The sequence below is a fragment of the Phodopus roborovskii genome, unplaced genomic scaffold (genome assembly GCF_943737965.1).
Source record: "Phodopus roborovskii unplaced genomic scaffold, PHOROB, whole genome shotgun sequence".
NCBI lineage: Eukaryota > Metazoa > Chordata > Mammalia > Rodentia > Cricetidae > Phodopus > Phodopus roborovskii.
The window spans coordinates 20771113-20790032 of NW_026126469.1; the positions used below are offsets into that span (position 1 = coordinate 20771113).

Here is an 18920-nt window from a genome sequence, read left to right on the forward strand (position 1 = left end):
GTAAGCTGTAAAATGAAACAAACCCTTTCCTCCCCAAGTTGCTTTTGGTCACAATGTTTATCACGACAACAGAAAGCAACCTATGCCATATTCACATGTGCTGGTTATTCCCAATAGTAGGAAAGAACATAAAGCAAGAAGTAAATGTTTGCTCCTTTCCAGACCTGCAGTTCCTCGGCTCCTCGCCCAGAGACAACTGACAGCAATGACTTCTTCTAGGAACAGTCTTTGCCAAAGCTGTCATATACACCCTTACCATTGTTTTCTACGTAGAAGCACACTAAACAGACTTTTCTAAACCAGACTTCTTTGCTCAGGAGCACATTTTACAGACAGTCTACATCAGCACCTGCAAAACGGCTACCCTTTTCACAGCTGCAAACAAGCCCACAATCAATTGTACAGCCTTTTGTGGCTGGCAACTGGGTTGGTCCAGCCTTCCCTTATCACAAGCAAAGCTACACGCACACACGCACTCACGCACACACGCACACACGCACTCACGCACGGTGGGCCCTGCCACTTGGTACAGCTTTGCATTGGGCTAATTTTCTATAAATGCATGTGGTGAAGACTGTGTACATTATAAGCAGATATACTGCCCAAATGCCCTACAATTGGGACACTCTAAACTGCTCCAACACCAGCAATGCCAGACAGACAGCTAATTATTCTTTAACTTTTGTTTCTTTTAACCATGACAGAGAGCTGACTTCTTTCTTTCCATTTTGTCATCTCCATTTTAACTTTTATGACTGCCTGTCATGTCCCTTACCCATTTCCTATTGGGTTACCTCTTCTTCATTGACTTGAAATAATTACTTTCAACTAAAGAAATTGCCATTTGTCTTATTTGTTGTATTTCCTACTTTTTAATTTGTCTTTTGGCTTTGTTTGACAGTGTGCCTAATCATGAAAACATTCTAAAGTTTTATGTAGTCAAATCCATTTCATTTGTGGTTTTTACAATTTGTGACTCAGCTGGCAGGCCTTCCCCTCAGCTTCTCTAAAACAACCATTCTCTAACACCTTTACTGCTTGTTTTTTATATTTAGGTCTTTGATCCAACAGGAATTTCCTTAAAAGAAGGAAGGCAAGAGTATAGGTTCCTTCTCATTGTTGTTTAGATAGTTAATGTGGCTTCTAAAAGCCTTTGAGCAAACCACCTTTTCTACTACAGCCATTTAAAGATAAATTTGCCAAGCTGCAAAGCATTTCAAGGTGGAGACTAGTTCCAGAAAAACCTGTTTATCAGAACAGCACTCTCCAACTATCTGACACATTAGGAAATGCCATTTACTGCCTGCACTGATGAGAATGACCCTGAATGGAAAGGAAACAAACACTGCACGTGTTATGGGATGGCTGGTACATCTGTGACTAAGGACAGAAATCCCTCTAGCTTGTTCTCGGAGCATGCCCCACAGCACTTCACACTAGAGTACACTGCCATTCACTGCTGCAGAACATTTATAGTGTCTTTTGGTTGCTGTCAGATTTGCATCAGCGCTTATGAGAAATGCTTTATAACCCATTATTTGAGCCTCCCTTTTTACTTATGGTGCTACCAAGAAAACGTAGCAAAAATACTTTTTCCTGAGTTTTCACTAGGACATTCAAATAAAATACATTATATCCTTAGAGTTCCAGGTGTCAAGATTCAAGAAGTCAGAGTACAGGGCACCATTCTAACAGGCTGGACCAGAACTCAAAAAGCTCCTTGAGAGACAGGCCCACAAGACATAGAGTGCCAAACCATTGTTTCAGTGATATTTAAACACATACTCTAGGTCTTCACTCCTTCCACAATATCATATATGCTGAAAAGTAGCAATCTAGGACATTTATCAGATAAAAATATACGCTCTAATTACAGTATTTTCATTTTGACAGCTGCATTGTGTACTGTGAATACTGCTTGAAAATACTGTATGGACACATAGTATCTTATTCCTGGGGAAAACTTTCTTAACAGATGAACACAAAATTGAATTTATACCATCTTTTTAAGAAAGTTTTGATATCTCTGAATTCTGTTTCTCCATCCAGTCCATCCTGTCTTTATTCAAATTTTTTTTTTTTTTTTTAATGTGAATCGGTGTTCTGCCTACATGTATGTCTATGTGAGGGCATCAGATCCTTAGAGCTGGAGTTACAGACAGTTGTGAGGCACCACGTGGGTGCTGGGAATTGAACCCAGGTCCTCTGGAAGAACAGCCAGTGCTCTTAACGGCTGAGCCATCTCTCTAGCCCAGCTAGTCACATTTCTTTATGAGTTCTAGTCTCCTTTATTCTACTTTTTCAGCCAAAATGCAGACTCAACTCTTTACTTCTAGAATCGTAACTGGGAAGGATGAAGAGGGTTGGGATATAACAGCATAGGTGACCCAGAGCCGGATAAAAGCCAAAGGCTGCTTGACATCTTCAGAGTGCCTCGATGACAATTAACACTGAACTGTATCTTAACACTGTGGATACTTAAAAACAAAACAAATAAATGTAGAATGTCTTTAAAAACCTAAGACCGTGTCAAAGACAATGAAGACCCAACTGAGAAAGGATGGAAATGGCAGACATCCACAGGATCTTCTCTGGCTTTGGCAATACAAAGCATTTGTGTCTTAAGAGAATACATCCTGAAAATCAGAAACTGGGCACTTATTCTTAAACCGTAAAGTTCTGTTCTAAATGAAAGTCACCTTGTCACTGAAATCCACCTCCCCTCCGCTGTCCCCATCTCTGCTAAGGGACTCGAGAGTCATCTACTCTAGGTATGCCTCAGACCTCGGTCATCACACTCGCTCTCATTTATGTCGCCCATCCCGTTCCTGTGGTGATACGTAATTTATGATTTAATAAAGCTTGCCTGAGGATTCAGAAAGCAAGGTCAGCTACAAGCTATAGAGGTCAGGCAGTGGTGATGCCACCCTTACTCCCAGGAGCCACAGAGCTGGGCAGTGGTAGGCAAGCATACACCTTTAATCCCAGGACTCAGGATTAAGAGGTAGATGGATCTCTGTTAGTTCAAAGCCACACTGACTACTTGAAATGAATCTAGTCCTAAAAGAAACAGCTCACACAAAGGTGATCTCAGCACTTGTCATCACACACCTTTAATCCCAGCACTAGGGAGGTGGAGATAGGAGTGATATGGCTGGGCAGAGAGAGGAATATAAGAAAGAGGAGACGGGAACTGAGAGCCTTTGGCTCTGAGGATTCGTGGGGACAGGGCTGACGTTTCACTGGGTAGAGGTAAGATCTACTGTCTGGCTTCTTTGCTTCTCTGCTCTTCAGCTGGAAGCTTGAACCCCAGTGTCTGTGTCTGGGTCTTTTATTTATCGTGCTACACATTCCCATAGCTCCTGGAAGCCAGGGAGTCATTCTGGATCCCTAACCGGGCCACACAGGCACTTCCAGCAGCAAGGTCTCCAAATACAAATATAATTTCACCTTGTCACGCCATCATTGCTACCACAACACCCAGCCACCTTTCCCCCTGGACCTCTGACTTGTTTCTGAGCCGGTTTCCTCATTTTGCCTGTGACCTCCAGCTTCCCTGTGACAATACAGCAGCCTGTAACCAGGACACCCCAACCTTAAAACCTCCAGTGGTTTCCCAGCTCAGAAAAAGCCCTGACCCTTTACAGGAGCTCACACAATCATAAAGAATCCAGTTCCACATTCATGCAGCACTTACCACTGTTTGTACCTTAGGCCTTTTTCAGGTCTTCCCATACTTCCCTACAACGTCACTCACTTGGCTCTAGCCACCCTAGCCCTCCCTGCCAGGCATGACCTTCTCTCTTCTACCATTTACATCTGTGGTTGTCTGGGCACAATTAAAACTTCTTTATCCTACAGGGTAATTTTATCTCCTCTATACCATTACCTCCATTCTAAAATTAATTTTTGAGATTTATTTATTTTACTTTATATGTATGAATGTTTTGCCTGCATGCACATATGTACACCATGTGCATACCTTTGGATACTCTGGAAGTGGGGTATACAGATGGTTGTGAGCTGCCATGTGGGTGCTAGATACTAAACCTGGGTCTTCTTCAAGAGCAACAAGTGCTCTTGACCTCTGAGCCATTTCTCCAGCCCCATTGCCTGGATTTTATGTACACACACACACACACACACACACACACGAGAGAGAGAGAGAGAGAGAGAGAGAGAGAGAGAGAGAGAGAGAGAGAGAGAGAGAGAGAGCGAGCTGTGGAATGCTATGCTTTTCATTTTCTCATAGTTATTACAGCTCCTGGGTAACAACAAGATTCACTTGTTTTGTTGCATTTTTTTTTATTTCCACAACTACTTCAGCATCTACCATGTGACAGGTAACTAAGTTAACCATTTCACAGAGTAAAAAGGATAAATGCTTCCACACCTGTGACCCTCTCAGATCACATTACCAGAGACTTAAAGTCGAGCATAAATAAAAGATTAGAATTGTAAAAATGTCAAATAGGACTTACCTTCTCCTAAGGGTTAAGTCTGATACAGGTATGCACCTTAGACCAGTCCCCAAAACCACAAGAAAGGATGTCAGAAGCACGGTCACCCGCAAACCTAGGGAGGAGGACAGCATCCGTTAACTGAGATTCTTTTTATGTAATCAGCCTAATATTACATTCTAACACAATAGCTCTTTTCTAATGCCCCAATGTAAGGAGGGAAAAAAACCACCTGTACACAGAAGAGTAGCTGGGTTTCACTTGAGTAGAAACCTGAACAACCACAAAGACAGAGAGGACCCTATCTCTCTAGCCATCCAAGTGAATGTCTGGAAAGTTTTATTCAGGTATCATACTAAAAGCAATAGTTTTAAAACACTATTTAATTTTATATCTCAGGGATATATACACACAAATATATATATATATGTATATATATATATATATATCTCCAATGTAAGAATTCCTACTTTCCTACCTCCCTTCCCATTCCCCCTGTGCTTCCAATTTGCTCAGGAGACCTTATCCCTTTCCCCAGGCAATAGATAATCCCACATTACCAAAAGCCCCCCCCCAAAAGAAAACCTATTCAAACTGCTAATAAAACCTACATTGTTGCCACAAACTATTCTAAGTTTTAAAAAAATGGCCAAAACAATATATTTTAGTTTATAATTGGTACAAATTATTTATTTATTGTGGGGCATGGAAAGCAGTCTTTACCACCCTCTGATTATTAATATAGTGACATTCAACCTATAAAATGATGTGTTAGGACTAGAGAGATGGCTGGAAGACAAATGACACTTGCTTCTCTTGCAGAGGACAAAGGTTCAATTCCCATCCACAGTGGCTCACAACCATCTATAACTCCAATTCCAAGGGAACCAATGCCCTCTGTGAGGAAGAGGTTTAGTGGCCATGTGCCTGCTTCTCTTCTCTGCCCTCCTCCCTCTGTCAATGAAAAGCTCCTGGAAGGGGCTCCCATGTCTGTAGAGACTGATGGACCCACTGGCATTTCAGTACTCTAGATAGAATGGAATTTAGCAGGGTCAGAGAAAAACTACTTTATCCTGGGCTAGTTGTTAGCCTTCTGGGACAGCCATTCGTTGCCCCACTCTGTATCTGAACCTTGTGATGAGAAATGAAAACCACTTATGACCCACTGATTTAGCAGACCTCTAGCAACTACCAATGCTAAAGCTAAGAATGTCATCAGACGGCATCTAGACCTATAGAACGGCTGCCCCATCTTGTACTTGACTCTCTGGTATATTCACCAATGTAATTTAAACTTGCCTTGATTTATAGCTGTTGTTATTGTGTGAAACTATACAAACTTCATGTAACTGCTGCCATGTTGTAACCTGGAATTTAGGGTAACCTAAATTTGTGTTCCCAGGCCATGGTCATTTAGAATGGCTTCAGAATAAACTATCTTACTCCTTTAGGATGAGAGCTGTGGTTTATATGCCAACCTGCCTCTCAAGTCTCTTATTTTCCTCTTCCTTCCACTTTCCAAATCAGTCCATTGAGAGTAGACTGTGATGTTGAACCTTCACAGTAGGAATAACCGGATACCCTCTTGTGTTAGGAGATAAAAGACACATCGGCCATCTAGGCCATACGTGCTTGCTAGCCCGGTCTTGGTGATGGTACATACACCTTTATACAAATAGAAATTCTATGGCCAGGTTACTTTTGCTTTGTTCTCATGTTTTTTTCGTGCACTTCTGAGAGCAAGACCAACATTATTCATTTCTAATACCTCTTCTGACTTCTGTAGGCACCAGGCATGCACAAACAAGGTATACATACATACATACATACATACATACATACATACATGTGTGCAAAACATCCATGCACATAAGACAAAAATATTTACATATAGTAAATAACATTATATAATTATAGTATTATTTAATGTTATTAATATATATTCCCATATATATATGTATATATATATATGGGAATCTGAGTTCAATCCCTGGGACTTCTGATGAAAGGTGACAATGAACTCCAAAAGTGTCTTCTGACTTCCACAATAGACCACTCCCCCTCTGTTGTATGGCAGCTTGTACCTCCTTAGAACAAGACTCCATTCTTGGAAGGTGTCCTGTTGCCATGGCAACTAAAGCAGAACAATACAGCCAAGTCTTTGGTCATGGTAATGGAACTAGGGTTCCCTAGTGTCAGGAAATCCTGCCTGGGACTTCACCTGTTACTTCCCCAGGTTTGGGTGCTAGTGATCTTGGGAGATGCTAAACTATATATGAAGTAGGAAGGTACTAAGACAGGACTCCATGATGCTTCCCAACCATTATGGGGCAGGCCTTGTGGTGATGCGGCTACCTCTGTGTCCCCCACAACTGCCATGAAACCCTTGCCCATGCCCGTACAAACGTTCAGTAAGCTCATCAGTGAGATTGAACTTGGGTGAGACCACATTTTGTCTGCCTCTGGCGCCCATCTGGGGTGACTGGACATTAACCTGTGACTCCCCAGGAAAGTTTAACACAACGTCCCTATCCAACATCCATACACTAATACTGATGACAATTAGGGGGGAAATGGAGACACTAATGGCTTAGGCTGGCCAAGGGCTTGCTGTGTCCTCTAGGCTGGCCTTGAGTTCACAGAAATCCACCTGCCTCTGCCTCCTGGGTGCTGGGATTAAAGGTGTGTGTTACCACACCTGACGAGTTAAAAAAAACTTTTTTATTTTTAATTTAAATGGCTCAGAAATTTAGGAAATAATGTGTATCAGATAGTTTTTCCTTAGTATTATTATAAATATGATTGGTTATTTTTAAATGTGTGCATAAGTAAAAGGGATATATATATATACATATATATGTATATATGTATGTGTATATATGTATACGTGTATATGTGTGTATTTATACACACACACACGTGTGTGTGTATACATGTATAAACATGTATACGAATGAGGTGTCTGAGTTAAAGTCAGTCTCAATTGTCAACTTGACAGGGCCTGGAGTCACCTGAGAAGGGAGCCTTAACTGAGGGACTGTCCAGAAGAAACTGGTCTGTGGGACACTGTCTTGATTGTTAATTGATGTAGGAGGGTCCAGCCCACTTCAGTCCAGCTTTTCCTGGGCAAATAGCCCTGGGCTGTATAAGAAAACATGAGGCAAAGAGTGAGCCATAAACAACTTTCCTCCAAGGTTCCTGTCCCGACTTCTCTTAACAGTGGAATTGTAAGCCAAATGAATCGTCTCCTTCCCTAAGATGCTTTTGGCCATGGTCTATGTCACAGCAACAGAATGAAAGAGAATACAAGGTAAGCAAAGACACACATGGTAACTGAGTAAGATGCACACTGTGGATACACAATGAAACCCTGTAATGGAACTGCACCTGCTTATGTTTGGAATGCTGTGCTTTAGCTCACACTGAACTATCTTTACCTTAATGACTGAGGCAGCCACATCACCCAGGTGACTCATACAAGTCATGGTGCAGGTGGCCCCATATTCTTTCAAATATTTCCAAAATCCAACACTTGAAATTATGCCACAGAGAAAACAGAACTAAACAACTGATGAAAAAAATTTTTCAGGGAAAAAAATTAGTACCGGGTAGATGGTTTAAATAGTTAGATGTTTGGTTTTCAAACTTCTCTGCTTCAGTGAAATTGAAAGTCAACGAAACGATGACTATGTAGAACAAACATCACAGGGAAAATAAATTTAAGATCCAGATCTGGCACATAAATGCCACACTGAGAATACTTTGTGATATGAATGGGGCAAACTTTATAATATTCTTATATAATCTGAATATGATTAATACAATTTGGCAGAAAGAATGCCATAGAGAATCATGCTTCCTGGTAATAAGTAACGCATACCATACATACTGCTCATTACTGCTCTACTAACTGACACAGGCTTGGAAAAGGCAATATAGCCATAGGAAATAAGAATGTAATTAATGAAAACTACACACACAGCCATAAATACCCTAAAACTGCGAGACAGTGTTTATTTAAAGTTATTCTGGGCACCTAGTAAGATACCAAGCCGTGCTTTGTATTTTATATCGTACAGGAGAATTATCTTCCTCCTAAAGATTCTGCTTGTAATTATAGACTCAGCAATGAAGTGGTGGGGCTTTGACTGTGCCATATGGTCCACATAACCCAGCTTTCCGCCACCACTGCCCACGACTCTTCTATGCAGCCTTGCTCTTAATCAAATATATGATGTCATAATAGCTTATGTAAATATAAGAATGGAGAGATTGTGGAAAACTGACTATTAAAGCAATTTTGAATGGATACAGCATTGCTGTACAAACAGATACACTACAGGCAGGCTATTTTGTTTGTTTCCAAGTATTACTTGATCTATCCTACTTAGACTCTCCATCTTGAATGAATGCTCTCTGTCACATACAAGGCGGGACTCTCTAATTCCATCTCATCCCAGGAAAAGGGATAGTAAAGGATTCAGTGTAATACAATAAAGAGGTAAATAAAATGCATACATGAATGGACCCCAAGGGATTAAAGCATGTAAGGGCAAAAAAAAAAAAAAACCACACACACACACACACACACACACACACACACAATAAAGAGTATGGTTAGAACACGGTTGCAAAAGCAAATAATATTAAAATTAAAAATAAAATTCTATCAAACATGGCATCTAGATACTTCAGGTAGATGAGATATGGGGACCCATTGGATATAGAGATGGGATTCTCCACAACATATACTAAACATCAGGCTATGACACAAGAGAGTCAGAATGTTTTTGTTTTGTTTTGTTTTGTTTTGTTGTTGTTTGTGAAACAGATCATGACAAATACCTGCAATGAAAAGTAAATTCAGGAGGGCTGGAAAAATGATTCAATGGTTAGAAGCACTAACTACATTTTCTGAGGCATTCTCTTCTGGCCTCTGGGGGCACTACACACACACACACACACACACACACACACACACACACAAATCACAGACATGGATGCAGACAAAATACCCACACACATTAAAAAAAAAAAAGAGGGGGGCTGGCAGTGGTGGTGCACACCTTTAATCCCAGCACTTGGGAGGCAGGTGGATCTCTGTGAGTTCGAGGCCAGCCTGATCTACAGAGCAAGTTCCAGGACGGGCTCCAAAGCAATACAGAGAGACCCTGTCTCATCAAACTAATAAATAAATAAAATAATCTTTCAAAAGTAAATTTAAAGATTCCTATAATTACACTATAGACAAATACAATTATTTAATAAAATAGAAACAAAGAATCCAGGCTAATTCAAGAACAGAGCGGAGGGGAATCTGAGAGCATGCTTGTCCAGGGGCCTCCTTTTCCTCAGGTGGAGGAAGACATGCCAAGCCTCTCCTCCCATCACACCAATCAAACATGGATACTACCGGGATAATGACACTGTGCCTGTTTACCCTGCTTATAACGGTGACCCAAGAGATCTAAAATCCACTGGTCATCCTTAGCCCCTACATGTCCATCTATATAACCTTTAACCCATTGTCTCTGAAATCTAACTCTGAAAGTCTTCCCACTGGGCCTTCCGGAGTGTTCAGCACAATCAAAGGGACCCCAACCTTTTCAAGCACTTCTCTGAAGGGTCTCTGCACCTTGTCTTCCTATAATGACTCCCCGTTCAGGATGCTTCCTCCTCTGCCACTTCCTATGCATTCCACTTTCTCTGTCTTTAAGCTCTCCTGTCTTCTTTCTCTCAAGCATTTTAAGATTCTGTTAGCTGGTGGTGGTGCACACCTTTAATCCTAGCACTTGGGAGGCAGAGACAGGTGGATCTCTAAGTTCCAGGCCAGTTTCATCTACAGAGTGAGTTCTTGGATAGCCAGAGCTACACAGAAACCCTGTCTCCAAAAGGAAATGGAAGGAAAGGAAAGGGAAGGGAAGGGGAGGGGAGGGGAGGGGAGGGGAGGAGGAGGGGGAAGGGAGGGGGAAGGGAAGGGAGGGGGAGGGGAGGGGAGGGGGAAAGGGAGGGGGGGGGAGGGGAAGGAGAGGGGGAGGGGAAGGGGAGGGGGAGGGGAGGGGAGGGGGGAAAGGGAGGGGGAGGGGAGGGGAAGGAGAGGGGGAGGGGAAGGGGAGGGGGGAGGGGAGGGGGAGGGGAAGGAGAGGGGGAGGGGAGGGGAGGGGAAGGGGGAGGGGAGGGGAGGGGAGGGGAAGGGGAGGGGAGGAGAGGGGGAAGGGAGGGGAGGAGAGGGGGAAGGGAGGGAAGGGAAGGGAAGTTATCACTGGCCTTGTATGATTTGATACAGTTTTCTTCTGGGATTCCTAGATATACAAGACAGAAAAAAATCAGACTTGAAAACTTTTCTTCCATTATTTTTTCAAAACACTTTTCTATTACCCCATTTTATCCTTTAGCTTGACCACCTTATTCTGAGATTCCAACCATATGTATACCAGGCCATTTTAAATGGTCTCACAAATCACTGAGCCCCAGTACAGTACTTTCCTTTTTCTTTTGGTTTGATTTTTTGACACAGGATTTCTTTGTATAGCTTTGGAGGCTGGAACTCACTTTATAGACTAGGCTGGACTCAAACTCACAGAGATCCACCTGCCTCTGCCTTCCAAGTGCTGGGATTAAAGGCATGTACCACCACCACCTAGTGGCCCAGTACAGTATTTTTTAAAATCTTAAACACTAAGTAAAATTTTCAACTCTGGCAGTTTAATGTTGGCCTTTCAATGCTTTCTATATTTCTCCTTAAAACAGTCAAGCTTGCTTCCATCTTCTTAAACACACATGGGGCATATTTATAAAGGTTTCCCATTCTGGCTATCATGTGTGTATGCCATGTACAGGCTTCAGAACCTTTTTTTTTTTTCTTTTTTCTGCCTTCTCTTTTAGGGTGTTTGTTTGTTTGTTTGTTTGTTTTTTCAGCCTTTGGATGTTTTCTCAGATAAAACAACTCTCATAGATCTAAAAGTTTCATTCTCCAAAGCTTCTTCTTTTTGATGGTCTCTTTAATTTTTCTTTAAAGTTCTTTTTACATTTATCTTGTGTGGATGTGGGTTCATCTGTGGAGGTTGGAGGACAAATTGCAGCAGTGAGTTCCAGGGATTAAACTCGGGTTGTCAAGCACGGCAGCAAGTACCCTTCCTTACCGCTGAGCAGTCTCACTAGCCTAAGAACATGCCAGGTTATAACTATCCTGGTGTTTGGAGATAGCCTCATGGAATCCTAGGAGCCAAATGAGGCAGAGGGCGATCTTGAACTCCTACTCCTCCTGGTTCCACCTCCACAGTGGTTGGGATTATAGGCCTGTGGGCCACTGTTCTGATTCAGGTGGTGCTGGAGATCAAATCTAGGGAGTGTGGCATGATAGGTGGTGACCCTACCAATTGCGCTACATTGCTAACACTGAATTCGTAACTGAGTCTTCAGCTCAGGAAAAGGACGGCGTCTCCATCTTTGCACTGCTACATGGGATTCTCTCCATGGAGCAATATGAAGCCATTATAAGGAGCACTGCTGTGCCCAGTCCTGCGGTGTCTGAGATCCATGTTTCACATATTTTTTTGTTGCTTTTAGTGAAAACCCAGTTTCTGATTTTCCATCAGGCTCTATTAGTTACTTTTCTGTGACTTTGATAAAATACCATGACCAAGGCAACTTACAGAAGAAAGGACTGGTTTGGTTTGAGTGCAAAATGGCAGGAACAGCATGGAAGTTGGCAACGGGAATAGGAAGCTGAGAGACCACACCTTTAACACCCATGAAGCTGAAAGCAGATTGGAAGTGGGCCGAAGGCTTAAACTCTCAAAGCTTGTCCCCAGCAATGTACTTCCTCCTCCAAGGCTTTCCATAACCTCTCCAAACAGCAGCACCACCAACAGGCCAAAAGCTCAAACACCCGAACCTATCTATGGTGAACACTTCCAGTTCAGGCCTCCACATTTACTCCTTAGCACCCACAGTCTCGTGGCGATATCATAACACAAAACACATGTAGTCCAACTTCGAAAGTGCCCATAGTTTTTCACAGCTTCAGTGCTTCTTAAAAATGTCTTCTGAGAATAAGGTAATCCTCTGTAAAATTAAAACTCATATCGCAAACTTACACTATTTAACAGCACAGAATATAGATCACCAGTCCAAAAGGGAGGACTGAGGGCACAGTGAGGGAATACTGGGCCAAAGCACAGAAGCCACCAGTGCAAACACAAGTTCTGTAGCTCCTGTCTGGTGTCCAAGGGCTCAGATGATTTCCAGCTTTGCTGCCTGTGACATCATCTCTCTTGGGCCGGTTCAGTTCCCTATGTGCAGTTCTGCTTGGCAGGGTATCCCATGGTTCCAGCATCTAACATCTTGGGGCCCCCACTGAAACCTACACTTGGTCTTCACAGCTTCACTCAATGGCCTCTCAGGGCCTTCATGCAGAGACAGCAGCGACGCCCACCCCACCCTCCACTCCCCTACTGCCCACCCCCACCATAAACTACCTAGCCTCAACAGTTCTCTTCCGGCCTTGGAGAAATAATCCACAATCTCTTCATCCCTGTGTCCTTCATACCTCTAAAACCATTGCCATGTGGACTGGATGACACTGACAAATTAGACTGTCAGCTCAGAGTGGACCCTCCGCCCCTGGAACCACACTAGCAACAGTTTCTGTCTGCAGCTGCTTTCTAGGAACAGAACGTTCATGAGGCCTTTTCCTTAGACAAGCTGGAAGCTCAGCCAGGCGGGGCCTTGTCCTGGGAGCACCTTTCCTTAGTCCCTTAGTGCAGAACAGGCCTCTCCTCAACACCATCTCCTTAACAATCCCAGCCTCTCTTCCTGCACAAGCTTTGGCTGCAACATTAAGTTTACCAGTGTTTCTTCTCCAACTGTACATTTTGCATTTCCTTTTGCCCCACTGGTCTTTTTCACTGTAGACCTGCCTACGCCCTATCATAACAACCAAACCACAGATCCAACACTGTTATCTTGAAATTTCCTCCACCAAATACATTATTAATCCATTGTGTTTCAATTTAGTCTCAACTAAGTTCTTGGGACATGCACAGAGAAGACAGCCAGATTCTTTGCCAAATTATCCCAGGCACGAACTGCTGCCTAGTTGCTGGCGAAGTCTTTGCTTTCCTCTGGAACCCCTTGAGCTGAGACTCCATAGCCTGTGTTGTCCTCAGTCCTGCTGTCTTCCAGGCTCCTACGAGGGCAGCCCCTGAAGCTATGTTTATGTTTAGCAACCAATCACTTTTCTAATCCAAGGCTCCAAAGTCTCCCACATTCCTCCAAAGGCAACACAGGCAGGTTCTTCACAGCCACTTGTAAGCTGTAAGGTTTTTCCTCCCGCCGCTGGTGTGGTCCCGCTGCCACACCAGCCCCAATTAACACACTGAGACTGTATTTGATATAATTCTGTTGGCCCGTTACTTGTTTCTTATCGGCTAGCTCTGTCTTAAGTATTAACCCATTTTTGTTAATCTAATATTTCCATGTGGTCTTCTTACCGGGGAAAGGGGCCAGCGACTCGTCTCCCCAGTCTCTCCATCTTGACCCCTCCTTACTACTTCCTCTTTCCTCCTTGTCTCCTAGTCCTGCCTATCTTGCTTTCCTATTGGCCAACAGTGCTTTATTCATTAAACTAGTATACAGAATGACATCTCCCCTCAGCCACTCTCTGATCTGAACTCGTGTCCTGGTCACTCTCTGCTGTTATGATGAAATAACTTACAAAGGAAGAGTTCATTTGGTCTTACTGTTGCGGGGGGTGGGGGGGTAGGGGGGTGGGGGGTGGGGGGGGTAGGGGGGTGGGGGGGGGGGGGGTGGGGATTGTCCACCATGGCAGGGAAGCACAGCAGTGAGCGCCAGACATGGTGGCAGGAAACAGGAAGCAGAGAGTGAACGGGAAGTGGGGTGAGGCTTGACATTTTCAAAGCCCACACTCAATGATGTACTTCCTCCAACAAGGCTGCACCTCCCCTTAATCTTGACAAATAGTGCCACCGCCTGGGAAGGATGTTTCAAAGCCTGAGCCTATGGGGGCATTTCTCAATCCAAATCAGCCTGTTATCGATTTGATCTGACGTAATACCAACTACTCATTGTGGCTGTTAACAGGGCACTACATACATGCCTCCACATCGCTTAGCCTCGCTGTCTGAAAAGACTTGATTCATTACTACTCAACACAACACTCCTTCTCAAATCCTTTCCATATCTGCTAAATAATGCTTTCATCTTCACCTCTCAGTTCTCTGACCTCTTATTCATGGTCCGTGATCTCCAAACTATTTCTACCATTGTGCAGGCTAGTTTTTGTGTCCACCTGACACAAGCCATAGTCATACAGGAAGAGGGAACCTCAACTGAGAAGATGCCTTCATAAGATCTGGCTGTAGGCAAGCCTGTTGGGCATTTTTAAATTAGTAATTAATGTAAGAAGGTCCAGTTCATTGTGGATGGGACCACCCCTTGGCTGGTAGTTCTGGATTCTATAAGAAAGCAGGCTGAGGGCTGGAGAGATGGCTCAGAGGTTAAGTACACTGACTGCTCTTCCAGAAGTCCTGAGTTCAATTCCCAGCAACCATGTGGTAGCTCACAACCATCTATAATGAGCTTTGGAGCCTTCTGGTATGTAGTCATAACAATGTATACAAAATAAATAAATAAATAAATAAATAAATAAATAAATAAATAAAATCTTAAAAGAAAGAAAGAATGAATGAATGCAGGCTAAGCAAGCCATGATTAGCAAGCCAGTAAGCAGCACTCCTCCATGGCTTCTGCAACAGCTCCTGATTCCAGGTTCCTGCCCTGTTTGAGTCCCTGCCTTTGTTTCCTTCAATGGACTTGTGGTAGATAAGCCAAATAAACCTTTCCTACCCAAGTAGCATTGTCATGGTGTTTCATCATAGCAAAAGTAAACCCTAACTAGGACAACCATCTACTCTTTTGGTTACATTCTTCTGCCTTTATTTTTTACAAAATTACATCCATGACATAATCTGAATTACAAGTACCTGGTTTTTCAATTATGACCTCTTTTTCCCACACATTTCCTTTCAAACAACTGTGACAAGAAAAGTTTTACCTTATAAAAAACAATTGGTAAGTCTACTACGTTTTCTTATTTATCCAAGGATGCTTTCTGTTTTTTTGACCTAGTTTATAATCCATGGTCCCTTTTTACATCTATTTCAATATAATCCTTTATTCTTGGCATGAAATTTTTTGATGCTATGCACACCCCACATACACACACAAGCACATGTGGGTACACACACACTTCTGCTCTTGCCTGAGCATGTCCCAAAAAAAAAAAAAAAAAAAAAAAAAAAAAAAACAAGGTAAAGGAATACAACTACTTTGAATAATCTCACTTCAAATTAATAATCAATCAAGCAGGCCTTCAATGCTGAAATAATCCATCAACTTCTAATTGATGTGTTTTGCAGTTCTCTAGAAAGTGTTTCATAAGTGTGGTGGTTTGAATAAAAATGGCCCCCATAGGTCCATAGAGAGTGGCACAAAGAAGCTCAAGCCAGGCCCAGTGGCTCACAATCTTCCTGCTGCCTGCCAATCCAGATGTGAAAATCTCAGCTCCTTCACCAAAACCATGTCTGCCTGCTTTTGCTGCCATGCTTTCTACCATAGTGATAACAGACTAAACCTTTTAAACTGTAAGCCAGCCCCAATTAAATGTTTTCTTTTACAAGTTTCCATGGTCACAATATCTCTTCACGATAGAAACCCTAAAATAAGTTATTATCTCTCTAATAACTGTTCTCTTATCCTCATCCATTAAGCAATAATTTGTTTCTAATTTTCTGCTACATAAGAGCAAAATAACCCCCATGAGCTACCACCACCTATCACCCACATCTATTTGATATATACATCTTGCCTTCTATTACTAGTAAGAATTAGCTGTCAATGCTCCTAAGGCCAACTAGTCTATCTATGTTATGAAGAATAAATCCATGCTTATCCAACAGCGTGGTTACATCAATTCCTCCCCCCTTCCTCATATATCCATAACACCGCTGTATTCAGTTCTTTTATTTAAAAACAAAACAAAATTCTTAGTGCTACATTCCCTCTGGCTCTTGTTCAAATTCTCTTTTGTCCTTTATGTTATGACTTCTTGAAAGACATGTCCACATTCACTGTCTCCAATTCTTTTTACCTCACCACACTACTCCAATGAAGCCATCCTTTCAAATGACATCAAAGGTCTTCATATGCTAAATTCAAGGCTCTATTCTGCCCACACTTGTGAGGTCACTCTTCTTCTCCAACCTCATAATAATGGGATGTTCCAGGTTCAATCCTATTGGAGCTTCAATCCCCATCTCCATCCACACATATCTAACCTAGTCCCAGGACTTTAAATTCCATGACAGTTAATTCCTACACGCATCTTTCAGGCTCTTCACTGAACTGCTTATTTATTTATCTAATGGACAGTTCATTTTATCTTCATGAATATCTAACAGGCATTTCAATTCCTTAACCTTCATGCCACTTACATTAAAATACTCCTTTTCTAATCTCTCCCTCTCTCTCTCTCCCTCCATCTCTCTCCCCCTCTCTCTCTCCTGTGTGTGTGTGTGTGTGTGTGTGTGCGCGCGTGCACACACATGTATAAAGGTCTCAATAAGGCAGCACTGGCTGGCCTGGAAAACCCTATGTAAACCAGGCTAGCCTCAAACTCACAGAAAACAGCCTACCTCAGCCTCCCCAGTGTGGGAAATAAAGGCGTGTGCCACTCCTAGCCTCCCTTCCATAATCTTAAATATCCTAGTAGATCAAAATCCTATTCTCCCTATTACTAGAAAGTTAAGAAATGTATTAGCCCTCTCTTTTCCTTCACATGCTATATCCAACTCATCAACAATGCTGGTGAGTCTACTTTCAACATGCATATCCAGTCTTATGTTTTCTCAACCTCCACTGCTACCCCTTGGGCTGGAAGCCAGTCTTGGCTCAGTCTCCCACCCGGGCTTTCCTACTAGTCTAAGAAGTCTTCCTGCTTCTGCATTCACAATCAGGACAACAGCAGAGTCATCTCTACTCCTCTGTTCAGAGCCTCATGGCCAAGTTCACTCCTAAGAGCCAATGTCCTTACAGTGGCTGATGAGCTCCTCTAGCTCTCTGACATCGTCTCTGTCTACAGTTTCCCTCACCGGGCTACTCTAGCCTCAAAGGCCTTACAGCTCCTTCTGAAATATAAAAAGTCAGGATCTTGTTACTGCCATTCTGTTTCTTCCAACACTCTTGTCCAGCATTGACAGGCCAGGCTTCTCTCTTCTTTCAGGCATCTATTCACACACACAGTGAGACAGTTTACACAAAGGAGAACACATTGGATTACACGGTATTGCATGTTCTTCCTCCTTTACTGTTCTTTAATTTTCTCCAAAGCATTGCCTCTTTGCTTTTCAGTCCTCTCACTAGAGGGAGACTCTATTCTGGGAGCCTCTCGGCCCAGATCAATTGGCATATTGCATATTGTTGTTTTCTTAATCACTCTTTGGCTTGCTTTCCAGGGTGCACCTGCTTGGCACCTCTATTATCTCACTGCTGGTGTATGGAAAGGGGTGGGAAAGGTACAACACGCATTTCAGGAAGGTAACAGGGCTTCTAGACTAAGCAGACAGACTGCATACCTCCCTGTGAGCAAGCCACTGAAAGAGAGAACTTGCTGTGTGTGGGTGCAGTTGGGACACCAACATTATGAAAGTATATTAACTGCTCCCACTGAAAAGGGGAACTATTCCTAAAATAGAGAACTTTTGGGACGGTTATATATGTATACAGTGGTGTGTATTCTGGGGATCCAAACTCTCGTACTCACTCCCCAGCCCAAGAAAGAGATCTTAAATTCATTTTTGTATTGCTTCAACCAATGGAAAATACAAAATTAAGTTTACCATACAGTTATTGGAACTATGAAATAATCCCAAAAGCAACTTATTTTCTGAAGGGAATAGTAATTTCTAATGTGGACAGCCATGGTTGATAGATGTACTCATGGTAGCTAGAGTAAAAGCTAACACTCTGTAACACAAAAGCAAGATTAAAATACTGGGGGGGGGGAGTTAAAAGAAACTATAAAACAGCACTTTGTTCTGTTAAGCAAAAGAATTATTTTTTTAATTGTTTGAGTTCTTACACTAAAAAGCCAACAGACCAAAACAAACCAAAATACAGTTGTCATAGTTAAAACACCATGACTACAAACAACTTGGAAAGGAAAGGGTTTATTTCAGCTCACAACTCTCAAGTCATAGTCCATCACTGAGGGAAGTTGGGGCAGGAACTCAAACAGGACCAGAACTTGGAGAGAGAAACTGAAGCAGAGACCATGGAAGAATCTGGCTTGCTCCTCATGGCTCGCTCAGCCTGCTTTCTTACAGCACTCAGGACCATCAGCTCACAGGTAGCTCTGTCCACAGTGAACTGGGCCCACCC

The 18920-nt window shown here is 42.6% G+C and overlaps 2 protein-coding genes across 2 annotated transcripts in view; both read right to left on the reverse strand.

Moving 5' to 3' along the window:
* Dtx3l (deltex E3 ubiquitin ligase 3L) overlaps positions 1-18920 on the reverse strand; it is a 795722-nt gene that overhangs the window by 658951 nt on the left and 117851 nt on the right. The gene's annotated exons all lie outside the window — the stretch shown is intronic.
* The window catches only part of Slc49a4 (solute carrier family 49 member 4), a 70758-nt gene that overhangs the window by 47775 nt on the left and 4063 nt on the right, over positions 1-18920 (reverse strand). Inside the window, exon 2 of the mRNA XM_051191406.1 lies at positions 4482-4575. Coding sequence (XP_051047363.1) covers positions 4482-4575 — 94 coding nt within the window. The remainder of the gene's footprint in view (positions 1-4481; positions 4576-18920) is intronic.